The sequence below is a fragment of the Psammomys obesus genome, unplaced genomic scaffold (genome assembly GCF_907164565.1).
Source record: "Psammomys obesus unplaced genomic scaffold, mPsaObe1.curated_primary_1811, whole genome shotgun sequence".
Lineage (NCBI taxonomy): Eukaryota > Metazoa > Chordata > Mammalia > Rodentia > Muridae > Psammomys > Psammomys obesus.
Genome location: NW_026590701.1, coordinates 6430168 through 6443552, shown reverse-complemented (window position 1 = coordinate 6443552; position 13385 = coordinate 6430168). Strand labels below are relative to the sequence as shown.

The 13385-nt window shown below is 42.9% G+C and overlaps 1 protein-coding gene across 8 annotated transcripts in view; it reads right to left on the bottom strand.

Annotated features, from left to right (window-relative positions):
- The window catches only part of Acbd5 (acyl-CoA binding domain containing 5), a 47890-nt gene extending 44537 nt beyond the window's left edge, over positions 1-3353 (bottom strand). For 2 of the 8 annotated variants that reach the window (XM_055608532.1, XM_055608531.1), the window contains exons 1-2: positions 2293-2381; positions 1949-2117 (exon numbers count right to left, since the gene is read on the bottom strand). In XM_055608532.1, coding sequence (XP_055464507.1) covers positions 1949-2117; positions 2293-2307 — 184 coding nt within the window. In that variant the 5' untranslated portion in view covers positions 2308-2381. Of the gene's footprint in view, positions 1-1948; positions 2118-2292; positions 2419-2482; positions 2726-3108 lie in introns of those variants that run through there. The other 6 variants (XM_055608533.1, XM_055608538.1, XM_055608535.1 and 3 more) reach the window with 6 other exon arrangements.
- Between the last annotated feature and the right edge of the window lie 10032 nt (positions 3354-13385).

Sequence of the window (13385 nt, the reverse complement as noted above, 5' to 3'; positions counted from 1 at the left end):
CTACAAAACTATTTAAATATTCACTGCAGCAAATACTGTTCAGTTCATATCAATTAGCTTTAGGAACAGTACATTGAATATTGCCTAAGACAAGCGCCTTTTTTTACTTTTTCTTTGGAAGGGGTGAAACTTTTTTCTGTATTTTTGATGGCTTCATGCCTGCTAAATACCTACTCTGCCATCAAGCCATGCCTGCCTTCTACCCTTTTTTCTTCGAAGACTGAACCCAAGGCCCCAGGCAACATCTCGAACTGAACTACAGCCCACCATATCTGTTGCAAGAGCCATTTAACAAGTTTATTTTAATTTTGCAATACTTTATATATATATATATATATATATATATATATATATATATATAAAAGCAGGATCTTACTATGTAGCCCAAACTGGCTTCCCTGCAATCCATTATATTCAGGTTTCTCATTATATATAGGTTTCTTAATAAGTAAGATGAAAAATAATAAAGTAGGAAGAATCGAAAGTTCAGGTCTAGCTTACCAGTTTTCAAAAAAGTATAAAATTCATGGTTTAGAAAGTGAACATACTACTTACATAAAACTCGTAAATTATACTTTCCTATAAATATTGTTAATTGAGCATTTTAAAATATCATTATATGGGGCAAGAGAGATGGCTCAGCGATTAAGACCACTGGCTGCTCTTCCAGAGAACACAGGTTCAAATCCCAGTGCCCATATGACAGTTTACAACTGTCTGTAATTCCAATTTCAGAGGATCTGACACCCACAGAGTGGGTATGGGGGCAGAAAACTAATGTGAATAAATTTAAAATATATATATCAATATCTAATTGAGTTCCTATATTATTTCTTTTTTTGTTTTTTGTTTGTTTGACTGTTTGTTTTTTGAGATAGGGTCTCATTGTCCAGATCAAACTGGCCTTGAACTCAGAGATTTACCTGCCTTTGCCTCTGGAGTGCTGAGATTAAAGGGGTGCACCATCACACTGGGCTTAGTATTCCTTCCTTCATTTAATTTATTTGTACTTATCTTTTAGTCTTCCGTGTTTTCTCCTCCAATAGAGTGTTAAGTGTATAAAATAAGTCACCACCGAGCCCAGAGCTTCTGCACACTGGACAAGCACCTCCCTACTAAGCCTAACTCCAGCTCTCTTGATCCTCCAAAGCAGCGGGATTACTGTGCCACTGTTTTGGAGGGGTGCAGGAACTAAATCAGGCTCTGCACATGGTAACACATGCCCTACAAGCTTTCAAAACTGTGCTTTGAAAAATTTTACTGAAATGAACTATGCTGACTATTCATTATTTAGCCAAACGATGATAAATGACAAGTGAGAAGACATTAAATACTAAGTAATATAGTAATGTCATGTGTGACTTGGCTTACAAATCTAGCATACACGGTACAAATGCTTAAGATAATTTTTAAGCTAATTTATTATGAAAAATAAATCACAAGATTCTCTGTTTAGAACATTGAAGGGAAAATAAAATTTAGTAATGACTAAACACTGGTCAAAAAACTACAAAAGTTTTGCCAGTTGTTACCAGGATGCATAGAAAGAAAAATCATATCTAAACACATCATAGTGAAAACAATCACTTTACAAGTGAATGTTCTTTCCTTTGACTTCATATCAAAAGTTTGTAAAGGTTTATATTACATGCTTTTGAGTTATGTGGCACTAGACACACCCCACCCGTTTTGTTGTTTGTTTTTTTACAGACCCAAATCCGAAATCATTAAGTGAAAAGACGAATAAGGAACGATATAAACTACTTAAAATCTGGATAAAACATTCGCTTTTAGCCTCAAAGATTAGAGGGTAATCAAATCACCTTCAATACCATTCTTTCAATTACATTCCTTTTAATGACTAAATGAAAGGGGGCGCTAAAAAAATAAAATAAAAGGTAGACTAGAGCCAACTGACAGGTATTAAAGGAGAGCTCAATGCACATACCATTTTTCGGCAAACTCTGGATCACCTTCACGGCCGCCTCAAACCTGGTTTCATACACCGACCTCGCGTCCGCCATCTCCAGCTGCCAGCGCCGGCCCTGGTCCCGAGGTCTGTCGGTGGGAATCAGACAGCAGCAGCAGCACCAGCTTTCCCAAGAGCCTGCCTGAAACTGGAAAGGAGCGCAGCCGCTGGTTACGACAGCCCGCAGTGAACAGGCCCGGGAGCGGGGCTGGTCAGGTCCCCCCGCCCTGCCCAACCAAGGCCACGCGACCGAGGCCGCCGGTTCCTTCCTCCTCCGCGGGGCGTGACTGCCTCCCAGTCGGCACAAACAGCACACAGCTCACCGAGAGGAAGAGCATCTCTAGCCGCAGGCCTCGGAGCGCGCGCGGCCGGGAGCAGCGGACCCCGCGTCCCACCAGGCAGAGGCCGGACGGCCAGCCACACCCCCCATTCCGGAGCAGTCTCAGCCGGGGCCCCCTCCCCGCCGCCCCGCCCCGGAGTCGCCGCCGCCGCGGTGCGGCAAACCCCACCCACCTCCCGGCCGCGGTGACGCGCGGTGAGCGTTCGCGGGTGGGGAAGAGGCTGCGGGGCCCCGGCCGGTCTGCCAGGACCCGGGCTTGCTGTGTGCGGGCTGTGGAGACCGCGCCGGTGACGCACCAGGATTCCAAGCCTGGATACCGCCTGGCTTTTTGTTTGTTTGCTTGCTTTGTTTAGAAAGAGTCGGCGGTCCTCACCGCGTCGCCTCGTGGGTTAAACTGTGGGAGATACTGAGCCAGAAAAAGTTCGCGCGAACACTTCCTCGGCGACCGAGGACGACCAGTCCCTCTGCCTTTCCTGCGGATTTACGCACGCTGACGGGTAGAAAAGGGGATTAGGAACGGGGATGGAGGTGCCTCCCGCCACGGGCGACGGCGGAGCGGGCACACAGAGCCGGGAGGGCTCGCTGGCCAGCCCCCGCACTACCCACTCCACGCCCGGGGGTCGCGCACAGCCCCCCAGGCCGGCTACAGGCTGGGGTCCTGTGGCCGGAAATCCCAAGGACGCCCAGTTGGGAGCGTCATTTGGTCGGCTTAGGATGGGTTTGGGAAGAGTACTCGAAACGAGTACTCTTTGCGAACCAAAAGTCACTCTTCCCTTGCAGCCGCGGTGTCGGCGTTTACCTTGATATAAAATGTTGGGCAAGGCCTGTCCAGTTATGTCTCGACGCCTGCCCGTCACCATGCCCCGCGGGCTTATGGGAGCTGTAGTCCCCGGCGCTTTCGGACACCTTCCTCTGTGGGCGGGCCTCATCCCTCCTGTTCCGGTTCGGTTTCTCAGAGTAGTCCACCCTCCCTGTGTCTGGCGGAAGTGTGGTTTGTTTGTTTTTCCGGGTTGCGTTTGGGGACTCGAGGTAGTGCAGCGTAGGCTTCCAGCCAGCGTGAAGCCTCCGTAGCTTCTCTGACAAGCGTATTCCTTGTTAACAGGTCCACCTCGGTGTTGCGGACAGTGTCTTAAGATTTCTTTCAGAACTCCTGAGGCATGTATCCAAAGGTGACCGGGTGTAACGTGACCTAGAAAAAAGTCAGGGCTCACCGATTAATCAAAATGACAAAACGCACTTGAGGAGAGTACCCGCAGGCTTCAGGAGAGAAACGCTCCCAAGTGCCTCGCCACCTACATATGTGTGATATTTGGCAAGCGTGTGATCCATTCCAAAAACACTGTAGGGTGTTCATAAATTAGGAAATGTTAGTTGACTTGCCCAAGGTCCTAACATTCATTGTGTTAGCAAAGGAAGTGTCAGTCAAATCACAAAACCTGCTATAAATTGGACTTCTCCTAGTTATGTGAAAGGAAAACACGAATTTTCTAATTTTTTTTTTTTTAACATGGGAAAGGTTTAATTTTTTTTTTTTTTTTTCATTTTATATTCCGGCGTAGCCTCTCCTGCTCTCCTGGTCCCACCTTCCCTCCCTGTTTCCCTTATCCTCCCTCTCCTACTCCTCAGAGAAGGGAGCAGCACCACACCTCACTCCAGCATATCAGGGCGCCTGACAAGGAAAGTAGCCCCGCCAGGGGAAAGTGATCAAAAAGCAGACAACAGAGTCCATGTCAAAGTCAACCCTTATTCCCCTTACTAGAGAATCCGTATGAGGACCAAGCTGCCCATAGGCTTCTCTCTATAGGGGCCCTAGGTCCAGCCCACGCATGGTCCTTGGTTGGTGCTTCATTCTCCACAGGCTCTCTGGGCCCTGGTTAGTTAGCTCTGACAGTCTTCTTGTGGTGCTCCTATGGGCTCTGGGTCCTTTCATTCCCCTCCCTGCCCCCACTCACCCCCACTCCCTGTGCTCCACCTACTGTTTGGTTGTGGGTCTCTACATCTGTTTCCACCATGTTCTGGGTGCAGCCATTCAAAGGACAGCTATACTAGGTTCCCATCAGCAAGCATAGCAGAGTGTCCTTAATCATGTCGGGTTGGCTCTCACCCATGGAGTGAGTCTCAGTCATTGGTTGGACTTTCCCTCAACCTCTGCTTTATTTTTCTCCTTTCCCATCTTTTAGACAGGGTAAATTTACGGTCAAAGTTTTTTGTGGGTGTGTTGGTGTTCCCCTCCCTCCACTAGGAGTAGTGTCTAGTTAGTGGGTGTCCTCTTGAGTCTCCATGACCCCTGTTACTAGGAGTCTCAACTGGAGTCAGCCTCATATCCTCCCAGGAGTCTACCCTGTCATAGGTCCCCAGCTTGTCACAGAGAAGTCCCCGCCCAAGATTTCTCTTCTTTCTGCAAGCCCTCTCTCTTCCAGTCCCTGCTCTCTCCAGGTCTGATATTGATCCTCATTTCTCTCTGTGCTCTCTCTCCTACCCTGTCGCCTCTCTTCAACCGAAGCACTGTCTTTTCTGTTTCTACTTATGAGTAGGAATTAAGCGTCCTCCCTTGGGTCCTCCTTATTACTTTTCTTCTTTGGGTCTGTGAGTTGTAGAATGGTTACCCTGTACTACTTGGTCTGCTCTTTTCTTGAACTTAGATGCTCTCAGTCCTAGTCTACTCAGTTTTGCATGTTCATAAAAAGTTTGGGATGTTTATTTTTAATATTTCATTTTGACAACTGTTAATTAGACTTATGTAATAAGCTACCCCACTGGATCTGTTGATTTTTAAGTAATAATGACAGCATGTTTTGCCAGTGATTGCACTGATGTCTGTGTCTTATTATTTGTGATAGCATGTTAGATAATACCACAGTGATAATCTTGGAGCTAATAATAAATATTATATAACCCTACACTCATTTTAAATGTACTACAACAAACAGCAAAAGGAGAGAGAAAGAGAGATTGAGTTCATATCAGGACAGTTTTGCAGAGACAGACTGCAGAGAGAACAATTTAGCACAGGTGAAGACAGAAAAAGCCAGAGAATGAGAAGGAGCCAGAAGATTAAAACATATTGCCAGAATTAGTTTGAGGCCAGACAGAGCAATTCAGTCAGAAGCCAGTTGGATCAGTCAGGTTGGAGAGGAATTTAGGCCAGAATAGCTAAGTTGAATCAGCCAGCAAGAGTTTGGAAAGAGGTAGAAAGGCTTGGGAATGGCTCTGATCCCATCCCCTCATCTGAGGAAATAAAAACATGTACACTCTGGCCTCTATGAGCACCCAGCACTCATGCACATACCCACACACAGACACATATACATAATTAAAACTAAAATGTTGATTTTAAAGAGAGAGAGAGAGAGAAAGCTGAGCACCCATTCATTGCTCTCTATTTCTTGTCTTGGATGCAAAGTGACCAACCATTTTCTTCTGTTCTTTGGTTTTCTTTAATTATTTCTTTTATTTTTGAGATGATAATATAATTACATCCCTTCTTCCTCCCATTTTCTCCCTCTATACACTCTTTTTTTATTATGTATACAATGTTCCACCTGCACACCAGAAGAGGGCACCAGATCACATTATAGATGGTTGTGAGCCATCATGTGGGTGCTGGGAATTGAACTCAGGACCTCTGGAAGAGCAGCTAATGCTATTAACCTCTGAGCCATCTCGCCAGCCCTCTATATACTCTTATATACCCCTCCTGCTCTCTTTCAAATTCATGGCCTCTTTTCTGCTTCTGTAAATGCTGCCATACATTCCCCTGCATGGTAGACTGTATCTTCTAGAACTATAAGCCAAAATAAATTTCAGCTAAAGAAATATTACTTGGATTGTCATTTTTTTCTTAATTTTTTTTTAAATTTGGGCTATTGACCCCACAAGCTTACGTATACTGAGCATTTGCTCTTCCATCTCTACACAACCAGCTGATAACGCTAGAATCTTAGTGTGATTTGTTCAATTTAATCAGAATTCACTCAGGAAAAGTTCACTAGGAACTTCAAAAAGTGAGGGATTTATAAAAACACAAAACAAAACACTGGAAAGGTTGGAGGGACAAAGTTAAGGACTTTTGGGGACTAGCTCCCAGTTTAGTGAATGAGGAACTTGCTAGTGCTGTCCAGGTTAACTGCCACAGAAACTGTTTTGATTGTTACGAATCTCAATAGTATCTTACTAAGTTGAGAAAGAGAGATGAAGGAAGGTGTTGAGTGGCTTCGAAAATTAAAAGCTTAATTCATCCAAACCATGTTGCAAATATTGCAGGATCTGGAAAAGTGAAAACAGCATGCTATTTCCCTCACAGACTATATTTCCTGCATAGACATAATGTACATTCCATTTTTAGCCCATTGCTAATTTTTCCAACATAACATTTTTATTGATTCTCTGGTAATTTCAAATCATGTACCCTGACCACACTCACTTCCCAGTCCTTCTGTGTCTGCCCCCGGCCCTTGTGATTACCCCAAAAAAAGTAAAAATAAAAAGAATAGAAAAATAGAAACAAGCCCACTTTCTGTTACTATCTACTTACTGGAGCACAGTCGAACTCTCAGTGGCCTGCCATTTAACTAGAACCAGAAGCCCCACAGCAGAAGAGCAACACTTCAGCATCTCCATGACACTTTTTAAGACTTATTCTTGGTGGTTTCCTGTCTAGGCTTTACTTGTATGTGTGGGGGGGGGGGGGGTGGAGAGTAGGGGTTGTCTCAGAAGCCTTCTATGTCTCTCTTTCTCAACTGTGCATTTGCCCACCGGTAATTTTTATCTATCATTTTTTATTTTTGATACAGGGTTTCTCTGTGTAGCCTTGGCTGTCCTAGAACTAGTTCTGTAGAGCAGGCTGGCCTCGAACTCAGAGATCTGCCTGCCTCTGCCTCCCTAGTGCTGGGATCAAGGGTGTGTGCCACCACCTCCCCGATCCATTGGTAATTTTTAATTGCTTCTTGAGTAATTTTTAATTTTTATAGCTTTTTCCACACTAATCTACCGTTGCCCATGGCTGAGATCCCAAGAAAGATCTTGTGCTGTACAAACTGGAGATTGATCAATGACAGCCATACTTTTGGTTTTAAGTGGACATCTTTATTATGTATATAGCAAGCCAACCTAAAAGAATGAATAGCAAGAGGGAGGGGAGCCCAAACAATACCAGTCCTAGACTTAAAACGTCCAGTGGAAGCTGACTGAGGAAACTGAGCAGTCAGTTGGTTAGAGAGAAGACCAGACACAGCTAGTGTCCCCTCAAGAACCTTCTGAGTGAAAGAGTAACAGAGGGATGACATCATCAAGACAGGGCTTATAAACATCTAGCAGAAACTGACTGGGAAAGATGGGTAGCCAGTTAGGGTTCCTATTGTGCTTTCTCTCCATGGATGAGCTTCCCATAACTGAACCCAATAGCTAAAGTTACAGCTTCCCTTTCAGAACTGCAGGCACTTTCATGTCATGGGATAGACGAAATTACCTTCTAATTGTCTTCAAGGACACACTGTTTTGACTCACAGGCCACAGCTCAAGGGGTCCTGAGAACACTTGACACAAACATACTTAGAGCGTGTGTGTGTGGGAGGGGCAACCCTGCTTCTCCAGCCAGTTCCTCAGTGATGATTCGCCAATATACTGCACATAACTGATATTCTCTCCTATGTTAATAACCAGATCTGCCTGAAAGCTGACCTACGGCTCTTGTATGTCACAAATATTATAATGGCATACGGTGATTTTTTTTTTTCCCCATCAACTGACATAAAAGCTAAATGGAGGTTTATATCTCATTCCGACTTCTGAAATTAACTTGTAGGCTTTGCTAAGCGGGGAAAAAATGTTCTATTAATCTTTCTTACCTTTCTAGAGATTCCTGGAGAGTAATTTTTTGTTTGTTTGTTTTCTTTTTTTTCTTCAATGCTGAGGACAAAATCTAGGGTGGAATCTCCAGCCAGGTGATACCAATTTTACTAGAAGTAAGGGGAGGAGGCTGGATATGGTGCCTTCACACCTTTAATCCCAGCACTCAGGAGACAGGGGCAGAATAAGACCAACCTGGTCTACATAGTCAGTTACAGGAAAGCCTGAGCTATATAGTGAGACCCTGTCTCAGAGAAAGAGAAAGAGAGAGAGCGATATAGCTCAGTAGACTGCTTGAATGGTATATGTTGTTAATCGTACCGAATGAGGAAAAAAAAAACATTACCCAAATTATTTTAGTCAAACTTGCTTATTTTAAGCAAGCTTTGTTTTCCATCAGACAGGGCTAGCTTCCTAAAGCAGCTTTGAGAAAACAGCATTGAACAGGTGGAGTTTATATTTGTCCCAAAACTTCAAGGCTAGGTGTTATGGCTTATTAATATTTATTACTGATTTATCTTTTAGTTAAACAGTGGTTATTCCTAAACCAGCTGTATACCCAAATCACCACACAGAAACTGGGATTTAATTAACCTAGAGCACAATGCTGGGCAATAGTTATTTCATCCTAAACCTCCAAGCCCGCATGGTTTCTCACCATTTAGATTTCACCCATTATACTTGTTTTTAGTCATATATTTGGTCCGGTTCATCCCTCCTCGTGATTCCAAGTCCTATCCTGCCGATCTCTGCTCCTTCTCTTCCCTCACACTCCTTTCCTTCTCCTCCCCTCTAGACCAGAATGTCACACCCTATTCTCTCAATTGCTCAGCACTGGGGCTGGTTGTTTAATTGACAATATACAGAACAAACGGTGGCATGTTTACACAAACTTGAGACAGGTGATGCTTAGAATAAACATCACAATGTAATATCCAGATGTTTCCCCTTTGGAACCAAACAGTGGGGTAGAAAAACCAGCATTTGAATGAACAAAGGTAAATTATATACATTCCACAAGAATATTATACCAACAGCTAGGGGGTTTTCAAAGGTTTTTGGTTATGTAGGAACATGGCAGAACATCTTAAAATTATTTGGCAGAATGTGTGAAATATGTCAAATTCAAGAAAATAGGTCAAGACCTGGTCATACCCAAGTTTCACAGAAAACAGGAATTAATCTGTTTTGACCTTGTAACAAAATGACTTTTAATCTGAAAATGGAATCAGGCTGGTTCGTTAGTGCCAGGTCCTGGGTTCACTTCTCAGCATCAGAGGAGAAGGAATAGCAGCATCAGTGGGGGCAGCAGCAATAGTAGCAGCGAAGGGACTAAAACTGAGTGTTTCGATTTTTCAGAATGTTAGTGACTCCCTTATTATGAACCGAATCATCTCCTTTCTTCTTGTGTTTTGGATATAAAATGTCCTTCAAAAAAAGAAGCTTATGTGTTTGTTGAAAGCCTTGTCACCAGTTGCTGATACTATGGAGAGAGGATTGTATCATCAAGGCACTGATTTCATCAGTGGTTTAACCCACTAATGAGTTTGTAGCCGAGCGGGCTATTAGGAGAAAGGGCCTAGCTGGAGGGCATAGGTCACTATGATCCACCCTCTCCCCACATCTGTCTTTACCTCTCTTGTAGGAAGCTAATTAATAAAGCAACAGTTTGATTTAACCCTGCTAGCTTTCAAAAGAACTGACACAGAGACACTGATTTATTTTACAAGCTTAAATCATTGGAGTTGGGCAGATTTCAACCCTCCAAGCTGTTTAGCTATCTCTCAGCTACACAACCCAAGTTATTTGCCAATAAGTCGTCCTTTCTGGGCTGGATCTGCTCCATCAGGCCATGTCCTCCCAATCCATCTTCTATCCTTCCCCATCTTTCTTCTTGCGTCCTGTCCCCAACCCCCATCACAACCCCCAGCCTGGAAATCTCAAACTTCACCTCCCTCTCTTCGGCCAAATCCCAAGCTTCAGCATTTTTTATAAAGCTTTAGCATTTTTTTTATAAACCAATCAACTTTAAATTAGGTAGAGCAAAGAGAGGTGTACTTGAGAATGTACTCTTGGGCAGCAATAAGAGCTTGGGGCCAGTAATTAGCATTAGAATACAAACCACCAGACCAACCCTACTCTCTCTTTCTCCCATTTCTGAGTCTGTCTCTCTCTCACCTCATAAGATGAATACATTTTTTTCATCATGCACTCCCCCTATGATGTTATGCCCCAACACACGCTGACATCAATGGTGCTAAACCACAGACTAAAACCTCTAAATCTCAGACCCAAAGTAAATCTCCCCTCCTTAAGTAATTTTTCTCAAGTGTTTTTCTTGCCACAAAAATGAGAAAACTGGGGCTGGATAGATGGCTCAATGGATAAGAGCACTGGCTGTTCTTCCTAAATGGTCCTGAGTTCAATTCCCAGCAACCACATGGTGGTGGCTCAGAACCATCTGTAGCAATATGTGGTCCTTCTTCTGGTGTACAGGCACACATGGAGGAAAAACACTATATAAATAATAAATAAATATGAAAAAGATGAGAACTTTTTAAATAAAAAAAAATGAGAAAACTGACTAGTACCCTTCCTAAATTCATATTTGGAACCCTAACCTCCTATACTTTGCATTTAACTGGCTTGATGTTAGATTTTATAATAAGTAATTAAGGTATAAATAAAGCAATTAGGCTAGGGCCCCAATTAAATATAGCTGAAGGTTTGGGTCCTTATAAAAAAAGGAAAAGGCACAATGGTTGTATATGTACACAGAAAATGTCATGTGAGGATGCATAGAATATCAGGCAAGGAGAGATCCTCAGGAGAAACCTTAATCAGGACTTGAGTCATCCAGAACTATAATACCATTCTGTTGTAGGAACTACCTCTCATTTGCCCAGAACCAATGCAATTTTCTCGACTTTCTATGCATGTAGAAGAGCAATGAGATATGTTGTTTTGTCAGCTTGTTGGGATTTGGAATTATTGAGGAAACAGACCTCTGGGCATGTCTGTGAGTGTATTTCCAGAGAAGATTAACTTTCAGAGAGGGAAGAATGGCCTTTCCAATGGGTGGTTCAGATATAAACAAGTCTAAAGAAAAGTGATAAATCTTCTTAAACTCGATGATATGAACTAATACAAAACAAGTTAAAGTATATAAATGAAGGTTTATTGGAAACAGCTCTCGGCTGCAATGCAGAGGGAGGCAGAGAGACAGAGAGGAGAAGAGGAGAGAGGAAAAGAAGAAAGAAGGAAGAAAGAGTGAGCAAGAAAAGTGAGAAAGGAAGGAACCAAAATGTCTGGATTATATAGTGAAGAGCCTCTGGGAAAGGGAAGCCCCGAGGTAAAGGGCAGGACATGCCAGCCCCACACTGCAGCAGGTAATGCTGGGAGAAGCTCAACATCCCAGCCTTTTTGATAAGAAATGAATAAGGAATAGCTTATTCGTCGATGACTGCTTCCTGCTGACAATGGGGAATTGCTATTGAGGGGGGAGGACAGAAAACTGGAATGTTAGCCAAGTCTAGGAAGAACAGGCTGTCCTATTTTCTGTCCAGGATCTGTGAGACCATCTCCAGTTAGGAAAGTACAGCAGGCCCAGCTGAAGCAGACTGTGAGGTTTAGGCTGGAGCACCTAGATTCAGCTCTTAAGGAAACACCTGAACCTGGCAGGATGCTGGAACAGATATATGTTAGGGACAGAAGATAAAGTTGAGGAGTAACTTTGACAGTATTTATCTGGGGTCCATGTGACAGGTGGATTTGAGTGGATTTACTAAAGCTTACAAGACTTTTTAAGTTTATAAAAAGAGAAAAATTGGCTTGGGAGACAGTTTAGAATCTGATTAATGTTAAAGCTCTGAACTTGAAAGTCTTAATACAACAGTAGCATAATGAGGGGAAAAGATCTGAAGCATTTTCTAAAAAATTTTTTTATACAGCTTAAGTCACTTTCTTATTACCAACCTTAAGACATCTCCTCAGACCCTCAAATGCTTTCTTATATCCTTATAACGTGGGCTTTTTAGATCCTCATAACTCACATAAACTTTACATTTTTTTCCATGCAATTATTAGTTGAAAAACCCATCAGAGACCTGAAAAGGCTAAATCATAGTAGGAAGTATAATCCAAATGGCCTGTGTATCAATTAATGTGACAGAGTCTTACCCGTTACTGTAACCAAGAAGGGACTTTCCACTAGGCTCCTGTGGTGTCCATGACTTCATTGTGAACATAGGTCCTAAGGCAGCAGCAGTCTTCAGCTGCAAGGCCCAGTAAATCTGAGAGGCCTGTATGTGGAGGAGAAACTTGGGAGACTGCCTGACCTTATTTTGTCTAAGCAAAATAGGGCGGTCAACTCTCTGGGTGTCCTGTTTGTCCACAGTTCAGGCAGGGCCTTAGCAGTGGGCAAAGTGTTGGGGCAGTATTGTCCAGCGGTTAGCATACCACAATCCAAGGTTGGAGTCATCTGTCATTGTGCTCATATGAGGCCTAGAGGACACTGCTAGAAGCTGGGGGTCTCTGACACAGTAAGCTTTTTTATTAAACATTTAAATGCCATATTCTGCAGATTTTCTGACAGGTTTGAGGACCATAATCTATTAAGTTTAGCTGAGCTAAAGAAACTTTGCTTGCTTTTAGTTACCTATCTTAGGATTAACCTTGAAAACATAAAACAGGACACTCGATAAAGCTTAATCTTGTAATTAACTGCATCAGTTCTCAGCATGACTTCAAATATATTTCTGAACACATTAAAGAATTTAATCATTTATAATATGGCTGACTATTAACTAGCAAGTTTTTAGTTATCTTTAATAGTTTGCAATAATTTAGTAGCTTTATTAATATTAAAGTCTCTCTCTCGATATATATATATATATCCAGAGAAATAACTTTCTTAATCACCTTTCTATTGCTATGAAGAGACATCATGACCATAGCAACTCTTAGAAAAGAAAGCATTTAATTGGGGACTTGCTTATAGTTTCAGAGGGTTAGTCCATGATCATCAAGACAGGGAGCATGGCAGTGTGCAAGCTGGAGAAGGCACTGAGAACTACATCCTCATCCAGAGAGAGAGAGGAAACAAAAGAGAGAGAGAGACTGGGTCTGGTGAACCTCAAAGCCCACTTCCAAGTGACACACTTCCTCCAACAAGGTTACATCTCCCAATCTTTCTAATCCTTTCAAACAGTTCCTCTCCCCAGTGACTAA